Source organism: Centrocercus urophasianus, unplaced genomic scaffold, assembly GCF_019232065.1.
Source record: "Centrocercus urophasianus isolate 14NV4802_14NV808 unplaced genomic scaffold, USGS_Curo_1.0 seq_73, whole genome shotgun sequence".
NCBI lineage: Eukaryota > Metazoa > Chordata > Aves > Galliformes > Phasianidae > Centrocercus > Centrocercus urophasianus.
In genome coordinates this window covers 1,118,448-1,143,624 of record NW_024885344.1, presented here as the reverse complement: position 1 = coordinate 1,143,624, position 25,177 = coordinate 1,118,448, and the positions used below count along the sequence as shown (strand labels likewise).

Sequence of the window (25,177 nt, the reverse complement as noted above, 5' to 3'; positions counted from 1 at the left end):
GGAGACCATAATGCTGTCTACAATGACCTGAAAGGAGGTAGTAGTTAGGTGGGGTTGGCCTCTTCTCCCAGGCAACAGCAATAGGAGAAGAGGTGATGGCCTTAAGTTGTGCCAGGAGAAATTCAGGTTGGGTACTGGGGAAGGTTTCTCTCTGAAAGCATGGTGCTGCATTGGAAGCATTACAAACCCAAAATTGGTTCAGAGAAGTGACACAGAGGCAGCTGAAGTACAATCTATATTATCTCTATATTTTTATTTGTCATCATATTTGCTCATTTCTGCAGAGTATAACTTCACAAAGACCAAAATAGAGAGAGCGGCTTGTCGCTGAGCTCACATCAGTTAAACACAATAGGTACAAAACTAGGTGGCTCTGTCTTATTTATCATACTTTTTTTTTTTCTTTTCAGTTGTTTATATACAAAGAACTACTCTACATGGAAAAAATAATAAACAAATCCCATGGGTATGTTACATGGTAGACAAAAAGGAAGGGCGAGGAGGGAAAGGGAGTGAGCAGCTCTGAGGACCTACTCCTGGCCTCAGGCTACCACAAGCAGAACTGCTTGAGAGAGCAAGAGATGCAATCGGTCTCAAGCTCTGGGTCTTCAGGTTAGGGATTTGCTCCTCCAAACCAGAGTGGCTTCAGAGCCGATCCTTGTCCTGGTGCTGGCCTATTGCAGGGGAGTGCAGGAAGCTCAGAGATGGTTTTGCTTAGTGTTATAAAAATATATATATAAAATTATAATGCATGGCAGCTGGCTGTTAGCTGGGCGCTAGCTCTTCTCCAGGCTTCTCCAAAGGCAGCTAGTGCAACAGAGTTATACTTTAAACCTCTACATACAGGAAGCTTTGAGAATATCCAGATCCTATGCACAGCATATAGATGCAGCATACGTTTTAAAATCATGTTTAGAAAATGCTCCCCCAAGCCTGGAGTATCTTCAGGCTCAACAGGGCAATTTCTGAGATTTCAGATCTTGGCCATCCAATGCAACAAATGCTGGGGATGAGCATTGCTTAAGTGACACTGGGACATCATCGAAGCCTGCAAATGCAATGGAAGGGAGGAAGGGATTTTGTCCTCTAAAAGAGAGGGGAAATTTAAAATAAATATTCCACGCTAAAAAACCTATTAATCAAAGCCACAGAAGATGGAGAGAAAGCTCAAACTTCAGTCCCGCTTTCCAAGTGGCTTACAGGATGAGGAGTTTTACACCAAGCCCACAAAAAGCCTGGTAGATAGTATCTATGTGCCTACTGAAGCAGTTAGGAAAAGCAGGAGCCAACTTCCTGGTGTTGCAGGGCGTGCTGCTCCTGACCTGGTAGCAGTGCTGAGGAAACAAGGAGCTCTTTGCTCACTGTCACTTGTGAGGAAGAGAACGAACAAGTGCAGCAATCAGGATACAGGAAGAAAGGTGAACTCTGGGCAGTAAATCAGACCCTGCTTCTTCTAGCAGAGCAACAAGGGGCAATCTGGAAAGGTTCTTCCCAGATACTCCAGTCAAAGGGCAAAACTTTTGCAGCTTGCAGGGGAGGCCACCTGCAAGACACCTGGGCTGGGACCTGCTCTGACAGCTGCTGGTACAATCCACAACTCTGAGAGAGGCAGCACTGTTGGTAGGGGGCAGGGAACAAGAGGAAAGAACATCTTAGTGTTCACAAATGCTCCTTTCCCCAAGAGTGATGAAAGAGCCAGAGCTGTACGGACTTCTACCACCTGTCACGGCCAGTCAATGCTGGTTAGCAGGAGACAGATGCTCCAGGCAGCATCTTGCCCCAGGAATGCAGGGGAGATCACCTGGTGATAGAAAACTCTGCCCTTGTGAGATAATAATTCCAGCCCTGCTGAGCTCCAGCAGGCAGCTTTGACAGGAACAGAGAGGGCAGAACAAGACGACAGTCCTGCTCTCTTCCCCTACACTCACTCAAATACAGGCCCTCACAAGCAGCGCTTAAGAGGTGTGAGAGAAGACGTTCCATACTAAATATTCACTGCAATGGCTACAGAGGGTCCAATCTCCAGTCTGGCCCTCAGGAATGCTTATCACTGCATCCTAATCCCATTTCCCAAGGATCACAGAGACGTTAGTACCGGGGAGCTGGGGGTACAAGCTGTGCCTACATCAATCATTCAGGAAGAGGAATTCAAAGCAGTCAGGTCGTCCAGTTGAAAACGAAACATTTCTGGCCACGATTCCAGGCTCTGGCCAGTCACACGCCACATCAAGCTGAGCAGGTGTGGGAGGCAGAGCCCCAGACAGTGGAGCTTTGCTTCAGTTAATTCCAGTCAATTGCTGCTGTGAGGAACGGGCTTGAGAAGCAAGTCTTGGCCATTCCCTTAATTCCATTCCACTCGTTGCGTCTGTACCCACAAAAGCTAATGGGAAATGCCCATTTCTGCAATCTGCACTAAGAGGTGATATGACTTGCTTGTTTCTGCTTCAATAAATTAAAAAAAGAAATTAAAAGCAACAAAGGAAGGAAAACGATAGCTTGTGCTGGCAGTTTTCCCTCCTAGAACTCATCATCAGAGCTCAGCAAGAGGGTCTTCTCGTTGTCACGGGCCCCCGAGCAGCTGTGGGAGCGTGAGATGACGTGACTGCCATTGCGCCAGGGGGGGGCCGTGCTCCAGCGTTGACTGCTGGGTGTACTGCTGGTAGGCTGGGGAGAAGTTGTGGATCGCATCTTGGACGATGTCATGGGGGTTCATGGTCTCCTTGAGGCTGCTGGAGATGCTCTTCATGGGAGCACAACGACCTGTTGGGGTGTGACGGGGAGGAAGAGGTGAAGAGTACCACTGCTTTCCCCCATATGCCTTAACATGAAGGGAAGAACAGGGAACATGCGCTCCTAGGTCCTGCAGAAATTACTTTACAGAATTCCTTAAGCAGCAGCTGAAGAAATGCCACACAAATAAATGGTGCCAAGTTTTATCAGGATTGCTCCCAAAGTCTGAGCGAATCCACCTCAGCAGCAAATAGGGGCCATGAGAATGGGACGTACAGCAACAACCTCCCCGTGTGCGACCTGAGCTGGCTCAGGGGTGTGACAGAGACAGCCAGGTAAGGAGGTGCTTCTGTAAAGGCTTTTGGAAGTAAAAAAAAGCTCAAGAAACTTCTAAAAATGTCAAAGAAATGGTATTTGCCATTCCCACTCACTGGAAATGGGTGGCATAAAAGCACCCACAGGAAAGAAATCATAAAAAGGGAGAGGAGAACACAGGAGATAAAGGAAGGGAATGGGCAGTACAAGGCAGAACCACAGCTGGAGGGTGTCACAGCAAAGGATGCAGCAGTTGAAGCCAGTCCCAACCAAGTGCTAGGCATTTTTCTAGGAGCTGCCATTTCCCCCAGCCTCTAAGTTCCGCTTCCAGCATGGGCCTCTGGCTCTGCTCAGCTCTGAGGATGAGCTCTCTCAGCAACCAAGGCATGCTGATTAGCTGTAGCATTCATGAGAGAAGGGAGACTGGGCTGAGAGGGAGCAAACCAGCTCCTTTGAGAGCCTGCTCAGTTTTTCAGGGAGAAATGTTTCATACAGGCCCAACACGAATGCTCTAACCATGTGTTATGCTACTGTCAAGGGCTCTTTTACAGTGTATCCAGACAACCCTAAAGCAGCTGTGTGAGGCAGTCAGATTACAGATCTACAGGAAGGGGAGCAAGGGACAGGGCAGGTAGCAGGCAGGCTGGGAACCAGGACAGAACAGCATATCCCAGTTAAAACCAACTGAGACAAACACACAGAGCATGCTGCACCTACCGTATGGCCCATATGATGGAACGGCTGCATCAGGGACCAGTGGCCAAAGCAAGGGAGAGAAAAAAGGGGGAGGGGAGAGATGGAGAGACAGAGAGAAAAAGAGAGAGGAAATAACAAGAACTGAACAAGACCCACCACCGCATCATCCCCAGTGTCCAGGACAGCAATCTACCCCTTCATCACACACAGGTCTCACCTCTCCTACCTCTAGCCACTGCTCTTTCTAAACCTCTGGGGGCAGCTGAGATGGAGAGATTATCTACATGAACACTTCCCCAGGGCTGCTGTCTTCCTGCAGCTCAGCGCAGACTCCCATCCACCCCCACCTTTATTTGGGGAACCAAAAGCCCCATTTCCCCGAAAACTTCCACCTCTATCTTCCCCAGAATAAGATTTCTAACAGCTCCACCTTCAAAATCATTACAAGAAGATCCTCCTCCTCCAGGCAAAACATATTGCTAAAGCACAGCCTCATCCTCCTGCGCTGGAGTCAAAACAGAGCCTGTTTCTGGCCTTGTCCCTCCTGCCTCCAGACTATTGCACAATCCAGAGCAATGGAGTTCCCCTTTGGGGAGAGAGGAAGAAGGACAAACCCATTCTATTGAAAGGATGCAACTTCATGCTACCCTGAGGTCTGCAACAAGCTATCATGGGTGGCATACTAGGGAACTGAAAAGGGAACAATGCAATTCAGGAAAGGTTTCTGGCCTGCAGAACTGTTGCACAACGCATCGGCTCAGACACCACGGAGGAGGGGATGTGACGTTTTTCAAGCATGTAGGTTGAGAGTCATATCAATGTGCTGGATCCCAGAGGGATCAATCTCCACCCAGTCTTGCTACCAAGCAGACAGGCCATGTGCATTGGCATTTTTCTTACCTTGTGCATCAAGTCTCTTGTCTGCATACACCTTGTATGTGAAGGCATGGCGCAAGGCAATGGCTGCAAAGAACATCTCCACACAAATGATGAAGTCCTGATATCCAGCAGCTACCGTGCCTTCACCCACAGACACGTTGGCAGAGTGGATTTTGGGGATGGCACCACACTTTTCCAAGATGGCCAGAAGCATCCCTAAACAAAGGAATAACCTCACGTAAACGTGCAAGAGAAGCGTGACACTCAGTTGTAAGAAAGATATTTTCCCCTGTCCATATACCAGGTGGCTGAAGAATTCCAGAGAAGACAGAAAGCTTGTGACCAGATGGCTCAACATGATAAACTAGACAGCTTATTAGTCTGTCTGTGCACAGGGAGGATGGGCCAAACTCCAACAGCCTAAATTCCATCTAAGTTCATACTCAATTAGCCTTTGAAGTGCAACTCGGTAAACCAAAGTAGGGCACTGAATAGGGAAATGCTTACAACCTGTTAGTAAGAAGCATTAAGCTGAGGTGGAATTTAGCCTCTCTGATGTGGCGTCTGCATCATGATGTGTCCGTATTCTGAATGTCCTTCACAAACATCAATATGTAGTAGTGTTTCTGCAGCAGCACATTCAGCTAGCACAAGAATCACAGATAAGCCACTACAGTTTTGTATACAGAGCACTAAAAAGATTTTTAGATGTGCCACTTTAATCAATAAAATGCAGCACGCAGATAAAACCTCGGCACCTCACGCTTTATGATTGAAATGCAAATCAGCTCTGCCTAGAAAAAGCAAGAAAAGATTACAAAACAAATACAACAATAAAAAAAAACAACAAAAAAGCAGACAGACATTTGGACTATTAATCATCCGCTCTATCAATTCGAGCATCTGAGTCCCTGCACAGAGCTCTTTGTGGCTATAAAGCGAAGGGAAAAACAGCTCACCTTGCCAGAAGGAGAGGAAGATGACAGACTTCACCATGAAGAACTTGAGGACTGGGCTGTAGGGACTCAGAAGCTCACGTGTGGCAAAGTAGAAAAGGAAGAGGGCATACAGTGCCAGGCTGACAGAGATGTTGTAGATGATCGTCACGTAGAGGTAGCCGCTGGTTACACTGAAGAGAGCAAACATACAAACACCTGAAAGCCCTGAAAGCCCTTTCCCTTTGCCACCATCACCGGGGAGCACCAGGACTCTAATTTCCTTACTAGCTCACTGTCCCATTCTCTCCCCCAAACTAGAGCAGAAGAAAACCTGAAACCAGCAGGCTTACCTCTGCCCTCTCCTCTCACTTACAAATTCAATTTATGTACATCCCCCCCATCTTTTCCCAAGGCCCAGCAGAGAAAGGGAAACTGAAACCTCCATTCTAGCCAAACATACTTACTCAAAGTCACCATCCTGGTATTTGTCAAAGGCCTGAAGGATGACCGTGCTGATCGCCATGAGGGGCTTCACCACACAGAATTGCAGGGTAGCCTACAGGAATAAGAGGAGGAGAATGAGAAGGCAGGAGGTGAAAGAGGCCACCATTCAAACAAGCATCCAGTGGACAGTGACAGTGACCTGCCATGCAAGGCAATGCAATCCAGCCCCAACAAGGAGCCTGACACTTGCTAATCAATTGTGCTTGAGGACTGAAGCACCCAAGAGGAGACAGGAGATTCAGAGGAAGTATGTGTGCTATTTGCTTGTACAGGATGGAAAGACTCTAAGGCACTTGGGATCTGCTCTATCCATAGGCACTACAGGTATAAAGCACAGCTTCCAAGAGTTACTCTCTCTCAAAGCCAGCACAACCTCCATCCTTCTGGAAAGAGGGAAGTCGAACGCTGAGGTCTTAAAAGAGCACAAGGTCACGAACCTAAAAGATCACTTGTATCTCCCCAAAGAAGGCTGGAACAGCCTGGGCAGGTGCTGACCTGCATGCATGCAGGGAGGACTGTGCACAGAAAGAACGCAAAACCAAAGAGGAATGATTGCTCTGGATACAATGCAATTTGTTAGTGGTCATAAGACTTCAAGGAGATTAAAAACCCCAGCACATGCCAGTTAGTGAGTCACTGTAAAGATGTGAACTGGAAAAGGTCAGGCTAATTGGTAAACAGCTCTGTCCTCTGAGCTTCCCCTCCTTCCAATCTGCAGATGGCTTAACCATTTCTCTGCAATCCAAACCATCGTGTTTTATTTTTAGATGCTTCCCCAGAAGATGCTATGGCATACAGGAAGCATGTGGATTGTGTGTGACCCAGCTGTGAGGGTCACCAGACACAGATCCAGCTAACAACCTCGATGGGGACAATTTTTAAGGAAATGATCTGTCCAGATTTTACATCACAGCCACCAACAAACCAGCAGACTGCTGCAGGATCTCAGGCAATGTGTGCAGACCGACTGACCCCCACCAGGCACCTGTCTGAGAACAGCTTGGGGTGGAGAGAGGGGATGGAAAGGAGTGGTTGCAGTACACAGACACCCTCACGATTAAAGGGACTGGGAAAAGCAGAAAATACAGGTGGAGGAGGTGGGAGGCAGCACTAGAGATGCTGAGGGCCAGAGTAAGATGGGCAAGGTGCTTGTTCCAGCACACTTCTCTTCCTGATTACCACACTGGTGGGATCCTGCATAGATTAGCATTGAGATCTGCTGTGTGTCCCTCTCCTCTCCAGGAATTTGCCTTGGAAGGTCTCACTCACCAATCCTGGAAGTCTAGAAGTACCAGAAAGTGAGTCTTGGTGTCAAAAACCTCTCACCAAGGCAACATGTAAGCTTGAGCCAAGAAGCACGGAAGTACTTAGCACATCACTTTGCAAGACACTTCACTCACAGCCCCCACAGCAGAGTTGGCTGTATGCAAAGGGCTGGCCTGACTAGAAGAACTGCTGCCAGATAACAGCAAAGCAAGAGCAAAATGTCCACCTAAGCCAGAGTTAACAAATAAGCTAAAGATTTGCAGAAGCCAGCAAAATGCCTACGAAAAAGTGCTTCTAATTTTCATTGTAGTGGGGGGAAAAAAAAACCCAAACTTTCCAAACACACTCATGTGCAACCCACATAGATACTTGCCAGAGGCTGCAGGACATGAGAAACAAGAAGTTTAAGGGAAATTCTCACTTCAGCACTCCTTCATCTTGATGGGTGTAATGCCTTCTTATGACATGTTTAAAAGGCAAATGTTAACATTATTAGAAGCAAAAAGATTAGCTAATGTGTGGGATCAAAAATGGGGCGTACAAATGAAGAGCAACAAGAGAAGCAGCATACAGGGAACAGTTCAGGGAAGAAAACAAGGAAGGCATGAGAGCAGAATACTAAACAGACAAACAGTACATAGAAAAGAAAGATGTGTTCTTTTCATAAAGGCCAATCTGGATGTTACTATGAGTCTGCATTGTACCTTTGATGTTTCTCCACACTGCTAAGACACAGATGATGGGGGCACAAAGTGGGAAGAAGGAAGGGCAGAGATCTAGTCCCAGAGACTGAAATGACAGTGAACTGAGCCCTTTCAAAGCATCAGATGTGCTTCATGTTGTCTCCAGAGAAACCTCGTGTGATAATTTTGGTCATTAAAGGCCTTAAAACTCACCTGCTGTTTCAAGGCAGCCAGAGGTGACTGACCTGATGAGCAGACAAGGGCTATATCATGGTTTAGATCTCTCTTGTTCCCTCCCCCTCAACATACCCAATTCAGCAGACAGACATGGTGAGCAATACTTGGTTCCTCCTAAAAATCATTGTATTGTGCTTAACCTCCACCCCCTCCTCTACTCCTAGCCATGATAGGAGCACTGTGGATTTGGGAGGCTGTTACACAACTACTGGGTGTCTGCAACACAACACAGCCATCAATTTCTCAAAGCTGGGACCTCTGTAATCCCAAAAGGGAAGAGGAAATCCCAGGGCTAACATCAGATCCAGGAGATAAACCCTGTCTTTTGCTAGGCCTTCTTAATTTGGGGTTAAGTAGAAAATGTTAGCGCATCTCAAAAAAAAACCAAAACAACACTATCTCAGCAGCCTGTCTCAAAATCATGTTATAAATCCTCTAAAAGGAACACACACCTCAAAGTTCTGCAGCAAAAAGGCAACACTGCCACCTTGCCACACAATTCATTCAATTCTGGAGGACAGCACTGCTCTTTCAGCCCATACCTGTTTGCAGAACCTCAGGAATCCAATTGAATAGGTCTTTCCCCACAGGCAGCAAGTCCCATATACACAGCTGGACCTGAAAGAACCAACAACAGATTGCAAGGATTAGAAGACAGATCTGGGCCTGAGCGCAAGATTTTTACTCTCTCTGCCAGCCTCCTCTGTAGCAGTCACAGGACTATGATTTCTCCAGTCATGACTACAGTTACAATCACAGCCTCTTTCAGAGACATATTTAGAACAGCATTCTGACTTCATACTCCAAACTTTTTTACAATTTATTTTAAGCTGAGTAGCAGGGAAAAAAGCAGACCCCAAAGGAAGCGCGCACAACCAACGGAAGAGAGGGAAGATAGAGAGGAGGAGAAAGGAAGAAAAGGAACAAAGGAGCAGGCAGGTGTTCAGAAAAGCTGTGAATCAATCCAACGAGCCTAAGAGGACACGATCAGCTTGACCTGTCTTGCAGCAAGATAATGATAAATCATCACTAGCCATCCTGCCCAGACCCAGCAGGTATTTGCCACCTAACATAGTTTTTAGGGACAGGGATAGACACACAGTAGACTGGCACAGAAGGATTAGCACACTGTGCTGCAAGCAGAATAAATACTCACTCGATTGGTTTCCCTCTGATCTCAGACATAATGGAGCTCTCCCCTCCCAAGTACTCATAGCAGAGGCTGAGAAAGTTGTATATTACAAAGGCTGCAAAGACATCAATGAGAGTAAAATGACAACCAACATCAAAACAGGTGCAAGGACTGAAAGCAGGCAACAGACCAAACATCAGCAGGGACTGCTTATGCAGCATCTTTCCTCTTAAAGCACTCCAGTTTGTTTTCACTGCATTTAACTCCCTACCTCAGCATTCACAAGACTGTCTGAACTGGAGTCTGGCCAAGGTCCCAGGCCAGATCTACTCCTCATGCCAAAAGGGTCACAGGACCATTTAAAACTGTGGTCAGCCTGTTTTACTTGGCAGCTGTAAGATGTCACTCTTTGCAGAGTTCCTGTGCATTATTCCAGGACATTACACCAATATTAAATCATATGGAAAAGTTATTTCTGATTCATCAACCATATCTCCTACTTCTGCCCTTTGAAGTGATGAGCACTATCTCTGAAGTGATGCATTGTAGACCTAAAAGTTGGAGAAAGTGTTTCCACCAATGAGTGAAACTTTGTTTTCATGTCTGGTGGATATTTTCTATAAACAGGCTTTGTGCCTCATTTCCTCAGAAAGCTGAAACTTCTTGTGTACTCAACAGCACTCTTCTTGGGTTACTTCTGTCCTGCCTCCCTCAGCAAGTTGGTACAGATGAGGAAGAGCCTTCTCAGACTGATCACTAATACTCTGCTCCACTTCAATTCTTTTCAATGCTCAGCTGAGCTGATACACATAAAATGAGACGAAGACACAGTGGAGAGGACTCTTATCATAATTACTGACCCGTTTCCTTTTCAAGGGATCCAAAACCATTTAACTGTGCATGAAGTTAGCTTCCACAAGTCTTGGCTGCCACTCTCTTCACTTCTCATAATCACTATTGGATCAGACAACACTTCTCTCAACTTCATTTTCTATGATACTCCATTCCAAGACATTCCCCGGAATGCCATTACTGAAATCCTGGTTTGGGCCTCTGGCACTGACATAATACAAAACCAAAACAATTTGGGATGGAAACGGAAGTCTCAAGGGACCTTGGAATAAGAACAGAAGCCTAATATACTGTGCTGACAACCTGACCTCACCAAGTAACCAGTTATTAGACCTCAGGTCTATTTTACCACCTGGAAGAAATTCCACAGTTCACTGCCAGCACGGACTCTAATTTGTTCTACAAGCATCCAAGCTATGTCCTAGAAAAGAGGTAACTCAACAGTGCCCAAAATGCTCAGCCTCCAAACATTATATTAATGGCTTCTAGATGTGCCTAGCTGGCAAGAATGCCGCAGCACATAAAAGCTTGTGGTATACCTGCTTCCACTTATGTAACTGGGAAATTGCTATTCCATCTGTAATCTTAGCTACTGACCACAGCTAGGTATGTTCACAGTGCAATGACTCTAAAAAGCCATAATTAGGAAAGAAAACACCAAACATGGAAAAGTTATTTAAATAACTGCGGTAAGCTCTTTTGCCTGCAATTTTCCTGCAGCTTGGGTGACAGCTCCAACCACTCAGAGGAAGAAAAGCAGAGCTTTTCCTATTACCCTCCAGTGACCCCTGCCCTCTGATGTGGTCATTACAATACCAGCTGCCCATTCCACAGAAGAGGAAATAAACAAAAAGTTGAGGTGGGAGAAGAATCTGCCCCTCCACCCCCCAAAGAAACAAATGCTAATTATCAAAGCTAACTGCAGTAGCAAAACAACTGTTCTCCCATTCCTGCTCTGCATTCACCAGATGTATTCACATCACTGGTGTAACAAAAAAAAAAAATCTACTCATGTCAGTAATACTGCTTTCTGTACAAACCTGGCTGCTGGAGTCACATGGAAAGAACACCAGATGCTCCTCCTAACACACACTAAGAAATGAAGCCCATAAATGGCCCAAGATAGATGTCAGAATGTATCAGCAGGGTCTTCTGTGATTCTCTAACAGAGAGTTTTCTAACCCAACAGTTCCCAACATAGAGTCTTTGTAGAAAAAAAATAATAATAAATAAGTGAGGAGGAGAATGGCAAAGGGAGGAGAGAACAAAGAGACAGCTTCAAAGCAGTCCCCACAGAAAGCAATGGAGAACTTGGTGGCTGAATGTGCTTTCACCTCTACCTGCAGTCCCTTCACACAGCACAACATGCCGAGGAAATCGGTGAGCTCTGGAGCGTGGGCTGCCTCCTGAGCAGAGGCTCTGATGTTTGCAAACTCCCTGTGCAAGGCAGAGGGATAATGGCTGTTGCTAGGAGAGGAGTTTTGCAGCACAGCAGGCTTCCTGCTAGACCTACACATGCACACAGGGTGGGGAAGTAGGGAGGAACAAAAAAAAAAAAAAGAAAACAACAGGCCCAAACAAAGCTGCCTTCTGAATTGTGTGCACACGTTTGCCATCTGCTGCTGCTGCTGTGTCTCAGGGCACTGTCATGGATGTGAAGGAGGGCCACTGGTCCTTTGAGCTGATTAACTTGTTCGCGGTCAGGGGCACCTCTCTGCAATGCAGATCTCACTAAAACGATTTAATGCAGGTATGGTAATAAACTGCCCTCAAAAGCATGCTGCCAGAATGCATTCTCTCCTGTGGGTGGGCAGAAGGTTCTTTTTTGGATGAGATAGATGTTTAGATAGTGTTTATTGCAGAGTAACTGTTTTTCTCACATAAAACGTTAGTGGTATCATCTGCAGCTGACGACCAAAAATGAAAGCATCACTAACTCATCCTCTCCTGCAGGACTACGAAGCATTTCACCCCTCAATAACACCAGCACACGGAGGCTGTGCCATCACACAAGGGGCCATAAGGTGAGACAACAGGAATACTTCACTAGCAAACAGTTCAAAGCAAGCATCTGGTTACTAAGGGCTGCTCTAAGAGCTAGGAACTAATCAATCCCTTGCTTTAAGCACCCGCATTTTTTGCTTTATACCTTCCTGAAGCAAAGGACCAGGAAAAATCATAAACTTTGTGTCTGCAGAACACAAGAGGGAAAGCTCAATGTATCTTGTTGTGCTCGAAGCCCAGAAATTGACAAGGTGTCATTTTTCAATCACTGAGCAAGCCCTGGTCAACCAGTCAGACAGCCATAAGACTGCATCTCAGCAGAAGATGTAGATGCATCTCCTTGTTCCCAACCAGCAGTAACAGTTCTCTCATGGTAGAGACTTCCCACCTCCCCCACTGTGTCTGAGCCCTCCTTACCTTCATAGCAGTCTCGCACTGTGCCAAAGTAAACATAGTACTGGTCATTGGTGAAGAACAGGAGACTGAGCCATGAGTCGAAAGCATAAATGGGCACAATGAAGAGGATCCGAACGATGTAGCGTTGTTCATTTGGGCAGCTATAGCAGCGAAGGTGCATGTAGATCTGGGAAGATGGAGAGGGAAACCAGGGTCAGCAGCATGCGCAGTAGAGAGGAGGAAGTGGAACTGGCGAGCCAAGTGGGAAAACAAATTCAGTAAAACAACTCTTGGTTGTCTCAAGAAACCTCAAGGTAATAAGCATTGACAAAAATGCTGTTATCTTATGGCATTCATACAGCATCCCTTAGTTCGTGGAGAAAGGACAGGAGGAGGAAAACAAAGTGAAAGCATTTCTAATTTAGCTTCTCGTCGGGAGTGATCACGCCATTATTATCATCACCTTTCCCTTCTTCTTTTGTTCATCATTTTTTTTCCTGTTGCCAATCTCACGTTCCTCTTAGCCTCTTTTAAGTACCTAAGATGGACAACACTGCAGGTTCCTTTTCTCTGAACAGAGAAGCACACACTCACAGTGAACACGCTCACTCTCCAGGCAGTTCTGGATGTTTTTAAGACTTTCACCTGAAACAACCTGCGAGTGCCCTTCACAACAGCGCAGAGGCAACGAGCCACAGCCCATCTGCTCAAAAACTGCCACGCAGCACATCTGTGACAGCATGGCCATGAAGCCTCAGCCACCAAGGGAGCACCGTGCCAGGCACTGGGCTGCGCTCCAAGGAAGCACACAGCCACACCACTCACTTTGCCTGGCTGTCTATGCACATGCCAATCCCCCCAAAGTCATAGGCTGAGGGCATGACAATGTCCTTACCCTCCTCATTCTCACTGCCCACAGTTTTTTGGCCATTACTAAATCCCACAGCGAAGCTGCATTTTTCACAAGACACTCATCTGGTAGAAAAGTTATTCAGAATCACAGAATCATTAAGGTTGGAATAGACCACTAAGGTCGGAATAGACCACTAAGGTCATCTGGTCTAAACATCAACCCATCACCACCACACCCACCAAACCATGACTCTGTGTTGCATCTACATGTTTCCTGGCAACCTCCAGGGTCGGTGACTCCACCACAGGCATACTCTGAAGATGAGCACCACTCCTGGAATGGCCTAATAGCAGAGCAGGAGCTTCAGCTGGTGTTGCAGGTACACTCTACAGGCCATGGAGGCAGCAGAGGGCACGTTCTCCAGAGGCCAGGCCTTTGCACAGCAACCCTAATCAAGCTGCTGGAATTAATAGCACCTTGTTTGTTATGTATCTGCCTCATGACTGGCTGATTTGGCTGCCTGCAGTAACACAAGCATTTGTTTGCAGCTTCGCCCTCCACATGGGTGTGCACATGATATGGATGTGCTGTGCAGATTCTACGGGGTCTAATAAAGCACACGTTGATGACCTCATTTTCCTCTTGTGAGGGAGAGGAAGTTAACTCCTTTCATATCTCTCTGCCTCTTGGCCAGGTTCAGTCAAAGTTGACTGAAGGGCTCAAAATACATTTCTTCCCTCTCCACAGCCCGCAAGGATTTCCCAAAAACCTCATTTCCTGTCAAGAACAGGTTGAAAATAAACTAATGCTAACTTAGTGATATTTTTTCCTTGTGACAATCCCAGTGACACACCTCACCCAGCACAGAGACAGCTGATACCCGGGTTCACATGACTCCAAGCTTTGCCCTTGGGATGTCACAAGAGCCCTGCAATCCATGTGCCTACAAGAGCACTTTAGACAGGAACTGCTTTCCTGCAACAGGACAACAGCGAGCTTCAGTCAACAGAGTCTCTCCAGCACTGACCTGGAGCCATTTTTTCTTTAGAGTAAGGCATCAATGCCTAACTACGCAATGCTACACTGCACAGTAAAGATTTTCTTCCTATCCTTGGTAGGTGATCAATTTCTGCCCCGAAACAGGAAGACCCACAGCACTTGCAATTGTTACCCAAGCTGGTGAAACTGCAGGTGTTACTCTTTCTTATTCATCAGTGACTAATCCACTTTTGAGCTTCACTACCCCCTGTACGCCATCAACAGGCTGTAGTTTCCTAGGCCTCAGTCATCACTCTGGAATCTATTGACCAACAGGTACAAAGCACAGGTTGATAAATAACAGGGCTTGCGTTTCCCCACTGTTTTTCAGTTCACATGACAACCGCATAAGAGAGAGGTACAGAACAGGATGAAGCATTCGAGCTGTTCTGGCTCCCAGGGCACCTACCCTGAAATGAGGGGAGGGGAGAAAAATTAAAACAAAATGTTTCCTGCTACTCCTTTCCGCAGCAGAGTTCAGCCTGGGGAATCCATTGGCACAGTAGATCAAAGGGAGGTATGTCAAACAACAGATGACCAGGATCATTTAGCTAACAGCTGACACAACAACAAAATGGCTAGCTACAGCTACAGGACCTGGGAAAGGACAGCTTGAGAGAATGCACCTTTCTGCAAACTCTCAAGAGAAGGCCAAACGTTCTGCACCTGCTGGCTGTAAAGACTTTGTTTCCTCACCAGTCAGACTACAGAACCTGGGCAGAAAAAGGCCTTCATACAAAAGCTTGACCAGTAATGCATCAAAACCCCAAAGAAGAGGTCCTCGTACCGCCTCAGAGTCCGCAGCCCTCCATAACATAGCTGTATCTGGCAGAGATTTGCAAAGTATCACGTATTCCACCATGTGGGGAAAGGGAGAGAGTCAGAAATAGCAGTGACAGGGTTTTACCTGATGGCAGGTGATGAGCAAAGCTGTCCATACAAAGAAACCTGAGATGGCCTGAGCAGCGGTGGTCATGAGGAATATCGGTTGCTCCACAGCTGTGGGGCTGCCATCCTCTGGCAACCAGGAGAAGTTGGGAGCCACAGCCGGCGTGGTGGCAGCTGACCCCAGTCTGGGGGCTGCGGTGACATCACTTATCACCATCATGGTGCCTTTCAGTGTGAGGATCCACCTGGGATTGCCGAAGAACTGCCCGAGAGTCAGGACCTGCCATGAAAGAGAACCAACAGCAACTGAACTCAGCTGGAAGGACTCGGGAGCACAACAGTAACAGTGCTTTGCCTGCTCACGCTTTATGAACAGCACCTGGTAAGCCTGCCTCTGCCACCCCTTATATACAATACAACAGGCCACACGGTACTCAGGAACCTCTTTTCCACTCACAACACAGCTGTCATCCCCTGCCTGCAACAAAAACATGTAAGAACAAGATGAACACCACACTCACCTACTACAAGGCAAGGGGGGCAGGAAAGCATCCCCATCCCTTCCACAAGCAATCCCTACCTCTCCTAATGCCATTCTGAAAGCAACATGCAGCCCAAAGTGCTTGCGTTGGAAGGATACACGCTGAAAGCTCTCCTGGCTAGGAAGAAGAGCATGAAAGCGATGCTTTTATCAAACACCATATGGCATGGTATACTTAGTCAGCCTATCACTAACTCTGATAACTTAGCATCATTTTCTCTGTGATGTGAATTTAGCCTGATTGGTGTTTAAAAGCCAGCTGACCCATGAAAACACACCCAGAACAACGCATATATGCAAGATTACAAAGCAGCATTACCTATGGGTGAAAAGCTGTTCTCATTCAATGGAACAAATTCTTACAGGTCCAAGTTCTAAAGCAGCTATTATTTTCAATTTGGTCATAAGGAGGCTCTAATGTGACCTCTGGGTTGGAGGAAGATAATCCACTTAAACCAAGATCACAAGCAGACTGCCATTGGCTCTGTGAACCGTAAGAGCTGCTTTTGCTGTCGTCGTAGCAAAGACACTATTACCAAGGGAAACAGCATCACATTGCCTCCTGACAACCTCCTAATAATTTTAGGCATGCCCTTTTTTTTTTAAGAGTGCACAACTGCTGTGGCTTAATTTGTAAGATAATTGTCAAACTTGGCTTTTCTTAGCTCTTCCCAGTCACTCCAAAATATTCCTGTTCTAAGTTCCAGCTTTCCATAGCTGCACATAAAGTTGCAGGAGGGGCAGGACGTGGAGCTCCACTCTTATTCAAGCCACACCAACAGCGCAGCCCCAAATACAACACTGAGCACATCGTCAGAACAGAGGAACTGAAAGGGAATAGCTCTGCTTCTCTGCACTTCCCTCTTTTACAAGAAGCTGAAACAGCAACAAGGGTTAAGCATTCAGAAGCAAGGGCGTTTGCAAGTTCAGATTGTATACATAACCTTAATACTGCCCTCTTGTGATTGTACACCAACTGTCTTTAATTGAATTATTATGCACTGTTCCTTGCTTAATCCCCTTTAATTCACAGTCATTGCAACCAGTAACTCTTTCCAGCACTGTGCTTGAAACAAAACATGCACGGTTTCTTCAGTGGGACTCTACTTCTGTTCCCCTGCCCCAACCCACTGATTTGAGAGCACCCCTTATCCTCAGGGCATCCTCAGGACATGTTTGCATGGGTCAGCACTACTTCTTGATTATAACCTTCAGCTCATTCCCCTTCCTAGCGAAACATGAAGGAACACTGCATTCCTGAACATTCAAAATTAACACACATGTCCAAATTATCCCTTCTAATCAGGGTAGTGAGGTACTGGCACAGGTTGCCCAAAGTAATGGCGGATGCCCCGTCCCTGGACACATCCAGGGTCAGGCTGGAGGGGCTCTCAGCACCTGATCTACCTCTAAGCGTCCCTCTTCACTGCAGGGGAATTGCACTAGATGACTTTAAAGGCCCATTCCAACTCAAATGATTCTGTGATTCTGTAAGTGGACACCCACCTCCATCACAGCATCACCCCTACCACACCACCTGCTTCCCATAGTGCCTGGGGAAAAGGTCCAACATCTACAAAGCTATCTCCAGTTCTCCTGCATTTTCCCCTTTCTTCTACTCTGCCACTACAGTTAGGCAGCAGCCCTGCTCTGGTCAGCCTACTGGATGTAATCTCTTTCTGTGTGCTCCTCCCAGCTGGCTCTATCTTTGCTGTTGTTTCTCATGCATTTTAAGCTACACGGGACAACCATCTTTTTGTTCTCTGCCCGCAGAGCTCCCAGTACTGTGAGGCACCGATCCAATGACATTACCATATGGCAAATTAGGGGCATTTAGAAACCTACACCAATTCATTTTGTATTGCACTGGGAATCCGACGCATTATAAATTTCATAGGAGAGAATGATAAATTCTGGAAAATACCTTTAGGATCATCTAGCTCAACCAGCCATCACAACCAGCCATCGATCAGCCCATCACCACCATGCCCACGAACCATGTCCCTCAGTGCCACATAACCTTCACAGAATCACGGAATGGCTAGGGTTGGAAGGGACCTCAAGGATCATGAATCTCCAACCCCCTGCCACATGCAGGGCCACCAACCTCCCCATTTCATACCAGACCAGGCTGCCCAGAGCCCCATCCGGTTTTGCCCACGGTACCCACATGAGCAAGCCCAAGTGGCCATAAAGCCTTGCTCACTGCCCCAGGTGGGAGAGGGCAACTCAACTCCCTGCTCCCAGACTTAAGCCTTCAGTTCCTTGAGAAGTCTCTGGAAGAATTCCTCGTTCTACCATCACATCCTGTTTTCTCCTCCAGGTCATTGCTTCCATTTATAAGGGACAGTAAAGTTACTTGCACCCTTACACCCCCCTCTCTGGATTTCCCTCTGAAGCTTTCCCATCTCCAACTTACTACCTTGCTCCCCCCGGAGGTAACCCGCAATACAACACACTGTAAAGGAGCAGGAGAATGCGTAACCAGGAAAAACACTGTGTGCTGGAAACTGGACCGTACCCAGAAAGTCTATCTGGGTAGAATTATAAAGGTTAGAAAATATTTCTAAGATCATCCAGTCTGCCAACCCATCCCCACCATGCCCACTAACCACGTCCCTCAGCGCCACATCCACATGGTTCTGGAACACCTCCAGTAAACACCTCTGGACCTCCAGTAAAGAGGTCCCCACTTTAGGAGTACCAGACTCTGCTCTCAGAGTGAGAAAAAGAAACAAACAAAAAAAAAAGAAAACCATGGGCTAATTATACAAGATAGCTATCCTGGGATGCCAAACAGCATTACCAAGACCCTTACAGGGAAGGGGCTCCATGCTGCACAAGAGCGGTTCTGCCGCTCACCGGCTGCGCCCATAAGGCCCATGGCCACAGGAGAACAGCAGTGCAGTCGTTCTCCATCAGAAACAGATTGCCATCCCTGTGTCTTTTGGAAACAGAGACCTTCTGTCCCTAACACTAACACGGCAGCTTCTTCCACCAAAAATAAACTCGGAACAGTAAACAGAAGGAATCTGGCGCAAGTGGAAACAAAAAAACTTCATTTTTGGCTTGCGTCAACGCATGGAAAATGTTAGCAGTGAGGAGGAGCTGTTTCTACATCAAGATAAACAGCCATAAATACACCAAGCCCACTCCTGACACTGCGCAAGAGGAGGGAAGTGGTGCTTGCAGCACTGGGTCCCCAAATTCCTGCAGGCTCTGAAGTGCAGTACAGCTGACAGTGGGACACCAGGAGTGAACGGCAGCGTTCCGAAGCTGCTCCCTGCCATCTGCAAACACAATCTGCGCTTTTAAAATAGATCATCTCCTCTGAGGCTGAAAGTATTTCATTTCTGAACTGCTGAGAGAGCAAAGAACGATACACAAAGCTATCCTGGGAAAGAGCCTTAACTGCTCAGCCTCCGTCTGTTACACTGGACAAGCTAAGAAGCAAACCCAACCTGGCTGCAAGGCCCTCCTGGATGGCTGTGAGGTGAGGAGCTGCTCCTCCTTACGCCTGACCCCACACTTACCATTGTGCAGATTGATTTCAAGTCAGAACTTTCTGCTTTTATTAGACCACGGGGAAAAAGCCTGGCATCAGTGAAGCAGGAGCTTTGCAGTTTTCAGAATGTCCCCTACATTTGGAAGGAGTACAAGAATGCATGACAAAACGGTTCGAGGTTTATTTTAGACTATTTTAATTATAAGAATGCCCAGAATTGCCAACTGGGATCGGCTCCTTCCATTGTGCCAGGTATATGCTGCAAATCTGTAATTGATTTAACTTCTTTTCAACCCCCAAAGGCACAGCATAGCCAGCTGATCTAACAAAGGGTAGAGAAAGCAAGAAGGAAGGCAGGACTAAATAATGCCACAGAGTGCCAGAGCCCCTGGTGCAGATCAAACCAGTGATAGCAATAAAAGAAAATCAAATGCTTTTAAATTTATTACATCTTAAATTGCTTTTGCTCTCTGGGGTGGCATCTACTATAGTTAGCTACAAGACATAAAAAGGCCTCAACGGTGTGTTTTTAAGCTCTCCAATCACGCTCCTGAAACAATCTGTGAGCTAAGTATGCAACCAGCCATGCAATTTCGACTAGTGTCTTATTTACATGTTACTACACACACTGGACAAAACCTTCATAACCTCAAGCTCCTGAAAGTTGCTCCGCATCACATATCTCATACCCATGCATGTAACACCATCCTGACATGAGCTGTGCTGTGCTCAGCTAGGAGAGGGATGTGCTGTTCACATTGAGAGAAGAGCAGCAGTGAGGTCAAATCAGCATGCGGGGAGCAGCAGAAGGCAGGTGCTGGAGCTGGGCATCCATGAGGGCTCTGGCTGTCCAGGTAAAGGTGCACCCACCCTGTGCCATATCTAAGAGATAATCCCACACCTGAGTACAAGCAGGAGTGTACAGCACACACACACACACAACTTTCAGCAAGCCTGTGCAACTTCTTCTCTCGTTTTAAGAGAATCACAGAATATCCTGAATTGGAAAGGCCCCAGGAAGGATAACTGAGTCCAGATTCAGGCTGCTCCTAGCTCCTACCACCCCTCCATTTAGCTAACCCACCCTAACGCAGTGCTGCTTCCCCTCCACAGCACCCATTTAAAACTCAGAATCAACAACAAAACCCTTTTACCCCGAGCCGCCACTCTTCTTTCCAGAGTTTTTTTCTGCTCTATTAATTTCTGTTGTCTCGCTGTACTCATGCAGCTCTCCCCCCCCCCTTCACCCTCCTCCTCCTTTTTTCTTTTTTAGCTGATTGACCCACATTGTAATAGGTCAGCATCCAACATCCAGTCCCTTTTTCGGAAGGAGACAGGCAGAAGAGAGAAAAGAGGAGAGAGAAGAGGAGAAGGGATGCTCTCATCCTTCCGATTGCCCTTTGAGACTAGGGCCATGCACTGCATCCCTATGCCATGTTTCTCACAGCTCTGCTTCACATGAACCAGTCCAGCCCTCTGCTCCTGGGAGAGAAACATACGAAGACTACAGATACGTTCTGCAATTGGCAAAGGGGAAAGAGGCAGCGAGAGAAAGGATGTGTTGCAAACACTTGTTTCCGGTGCCACAGAGGAAGTTTGCCTTTCATCTCCCAAAATCTCAAGAACAAAGTCAAATCAGAACTTATGCCACCACTGCTTGCCTTCATCCTTCCCCATTTCAAAGTGCTGAGGTACAAAAGACGAGTCTTGACATTGCTGCAGGATATATAGTTATTCTGTGAAGCATCACTACTCTGATTTTGTCCCAGGTACATTCTTCTTGTCCCCTGTTACTCCACCAAGAAAAACGAAGATTCAACAGATCAGACTTCTAAAAGCAGAAATAGGAGCTTTGTATTCCTGGACTCCCGGGTGAGGAGAGCTCCTTCCCACAGAAAGAGGCAAAGCCCTATATAAGGAGAGAACCCAGACACAACATTTCCTTTACACAGAAGCTACCTCTGGAAGCTCAGAAGCAGAAAGTGATCTCCAGGGAAGGAAACCAACCTCAACCTGATGCCAAAAGCACAGTGAGTAGAGACAGTGGGAACACCCTTGCTTGGCCTCTTCTGAAGGCTGCTACAAAACAGTATTTTTCAACAGTCACCACCATTAGCCACGTGTCTTCAGCAGTGATGACCAAGAGCCTGCACGATGCACTCATAAAAACCTGCACCAATTGAGGTGACCCACTGTTTCACAGCTGCCATGATGGCAATGCTGCTAGGAAAATGTTGCCCACGCAGCCCATCTTTCATCAGCACAAACAGATGGAAGTCTGAACTATACGGTGGGCGCTGCGCATCAGACCAGCCAAGACATGGCAATGTGCTCCACAGTCTTTAAACAGGCATGGAGCCTGGCATTATGGTGTTGCAAGAGAAAGGTTGTCTTCTTCTCTGGTTAACTCTGCAAGTTTGAGCTTTCTGCTCAGTCAGTGTCGTGATGTAGTGGTCAGAGCTGATGGTTTGTCTGGGTTCCAGAAAATTCAGCAGGATCTCCCCTCTCCTATCCCAAAAGACAGTGCACAGTGCACATTACTTTACCACCGAGGGCCACATCTTCAGCTCTGTACACAGCTCCCTGGTTGTAATCTGATGATTTGCACAAACGAGCTGATTGAGACACTTGATGTGATATGCATGGCTGTCACCACTGCTGCAACGTACCACTTACCACCACACTGTGCTCACATCCACTGTTTGGTCACATCAGTGTTCAGCAAGCATCAATGAGTGTCGAGAGGTGCCATTTTTTCCACATGGAGGAATTTAGTGACACACCTCTGCTTCATAGGTACTTCCACATCAGACACCATCTGGTCAGATTGCCCCTCTGCTGCCCTCTGTCACACAGCAACAACACGTAACAAAATACTGATGGGAAGGTTCAAACTTCACATTCACCTCTGATGTCACGGGCCAACATCATAAAACAGGAGGCATTACTTCCAGAGCAGCCCTTGTCTATGAATAACGCCTTATAGCTCTGCCATAAAATCAGTGCCATCACAGAGATACTGGAACAGGGGAGAGTCTGAAAGTCAGCCTGAGAGGGGCCACTCCCAGCTGTCTTAGAGCACTTAGCTGCCAGCATCTTCACCCAACTCTAACTGCTCTTCCCTAACAAAACAGCCACAAAGGGATGAGATACGGTGCGCCATTAAGAGAAGAACTCTCTCTTTTCCATCTCATTTTAAGTGACCTGGAGAGAGAAAGGTACTTTCATCACTACTGCTTAGGCTGTATGTGTGCTGGAGATGAGCAGACAACTGCAGGCTCCCGAGCTATCAGCTCTGCAGTGTCTGATATCATCACGGCATGTTTTACAGCCTTGGGAAGGAACAGTGGCATGGCAAGGTCAACTTTTAAGGCATTACTTCATCTCATCTCCTTCTCAAGGCTTCACTGCCACTCTAGGTAACGTGTGGCATTTTCTTTGCTGAACCACAGAGGGTTTTGTTTTTGTTTTGCCACATACTGTACAAGGTGCCAGATGCACGGCACAGCCAAGGAGGGAAGAATGCTTTCAGTTTAGAAAAGGCAAGCTGAAACTGTGATGCCATCTCTCACTGCTCCTGGTCACTCTCCATTATCCAGTGTCCTCAAACAGCTGATCCTTTCAGTGTAACCAGAATCCCACACACTGTGGCTGTAAGATGATAACAGCAGCATCTCCATCCTTTCAATCCAGAGACAGACTTGAGGATGGGGAGACAAATATGCACTTACCCAATGGGTTAAGTGATATTCAGTGCAGCAGGTAGAACACGTAAGGTATTTCCTTCTAGAATTTCCTGTAAATTATGCCCCTTGGGGGCTTTAAGGATCTGGTGACACCCAGGTGCAGCAAGTCTCCTGGGCAGCTTGCCCACACGCTGCATTTTCCCTGAAAATGGTTTGTTCTGTTGCATTCCCAGATATTTCACTTACACTATCACAAACAAAAAACCCCTCAGAGGCTGAGCTGATTGTCAAAGACCAGAGGCAACCTTGCTGGGAGCAAGTACTTATCCTCAGGAGGAGGATGGCTAGCAAGAGAGGCTCCTGGAAGGTGGTTAGAGCTCACAGCCTTCACTGGCAATATTTCACCTCCAAAAACACCCTGAGGGTTGCCGTGCTGAAAACATGAGCAGTTGCTCCTAAATTAGTTCACAATAAATAAAAAAAATATGAAAAAACACTTCCAAAAGATGCTTCCAGACTAAGCAGTATCATATTTTACAGTTACTTTAACTGAGTGTTTTAATCCTCCTTGTCACTTTCAAACAGCTTTCAGAGCCCTGCATGTTCTGGGAGGATGTAACATCTTGGCAAGAAACTGTTCTCCCTCCACAAGAAAGCAAACCCCAGAGAGTTTGGGAAGAAGTAAGAACAGCACATACACCACTTCTGGACCATAGTGTTAAGTACTTAAAAGCTCCTCCACTGGACCAGAGTGGACACACAAGCATCCCGTACTCCTGAGGACACCTGAAGCAGGCAGCTTCATCATCATCATCATCATCATCATCATCATCGCATCACTCCTTTAAGCCCTAGTGTTTAGTGTCAGTAGCATCCTGAAAATGTGAATTTCCCCAAACTACTGCACAAATACAAATCTTCAATATAATGGATCTGAATAGCAGGAATGTATCTAAAGAGATTTCTGGTCCCTTTTAGGAAGAATGCTTAGCTCTTGGACTCCAGGAGAAATTCCAGCAACACAAGTTCAGCGGAATAGGTAACTACTGTGTCAAACAAAAGTCAAGTCTTTGTTAGCAGGATGTATGCTCAGTTAAAGTTTCATTGATTGTTGCCTACTTAGTACAAAATAGGAAACAGACATTCCATAGAGTCATTAAATGGTTTGAACTGAAAGGGACCTCAAACCCCACCCAGCCACACACCACCAGCTTAGGCTGCCCAAGGCCCCATCCAACCTGGCCTTGAACCTCCAGGGATGGGGCACCACAGCTTCTCAGGACAAAACATTTCTATTTCCTCTGCAGATGCTGTTCTGTCACTGATCACCCCTCATCTTTTTCTCTTCAGCTCTTCTCCAGGAGGAAGCCTGTCTTCTTCAGCGATTACTTCCAACCGAGCTCCACACGTGGCAAGAACGTTTCCAAACTTTCTTCACAATGCTCCCTCCTTTGCTATCTCCTTTCCATCTCCCACATCTCTTCCTCCCCCTCCGACAGCTTTACCACCTTCCAAGGAGCTTTCACAAAGCCATCCAAAACCCACTCCATCCCTTTTCCCGGATTACCACTCACCAGAACCCGGCGACACGCACAAGCGTCCCCATCCCCTCAGCCTGCCAAGCCTGAATCACTCCTCACAGGACGACCACAACCTCCAGCAGGCTCCCAACCCACACGCGATACAGGAACGCGCTGACAGCCTACCCGTACACCTACACAGCACCCACGGAGCAGGGCAGATCCCCGCACAGCCCCACGCGAGGCGACACAGGAAGGTGACACCCAGCAGAAGCGCGGGGGCTGCGCGTCCGTGTGGGCAGCACCGCCCTGAGGGGAGAGAGCGGCGTGGGGCGCACAGGCCCCACAAGGCCCCGCAGTTGGCAGAGGCCGCCTCAGCGAGGGGGCTGCTGGTTCCCTCGAGCACCCCACGGTGCCGCCACCCTCCTCCCCCGGCCCGGCTTACCTGCGGGCGGGGCTAGGCTCGGCCCGGCCCGGCGCTGGGCTCGGGCCCTGCCCCGCTGCCCCGCGGGCG

At 47.2% G+C, this 25,177-nt stretch overlaps 1 protein-coding gene across 1 annotated transcript; it reads right to left on the bottom strand.

The window, feature by feature from the left end:
• Positions 1–227: 227 nt before the first annotated feature.
• Positions 228–25,149, bottom strand: TMEM184B (transmembrane protein 184B). Its single transcript, XM_042838068.1, is given in 10 exon segments — positions 228–2,622; positions 2,624–2,760; positions 4,642–4,836; positions 5,580–5,749; positions 6,023–6,114; positions 8,791–8,866; positions 9,405–9,495; positions 12,654–12,819; positions 15,431–15,691; positions 25,109–25,149. Coding segments are annotated over 9 exon segments (1,233 nt in total). The 5' UTR covers positions 15,632–15,691; positions 25,109–25,149; the 3' UTR covers positions 228–2,517.
• Between the last annotated feature and the right edge of the window lie 28 nt (positions 25,150–25,177).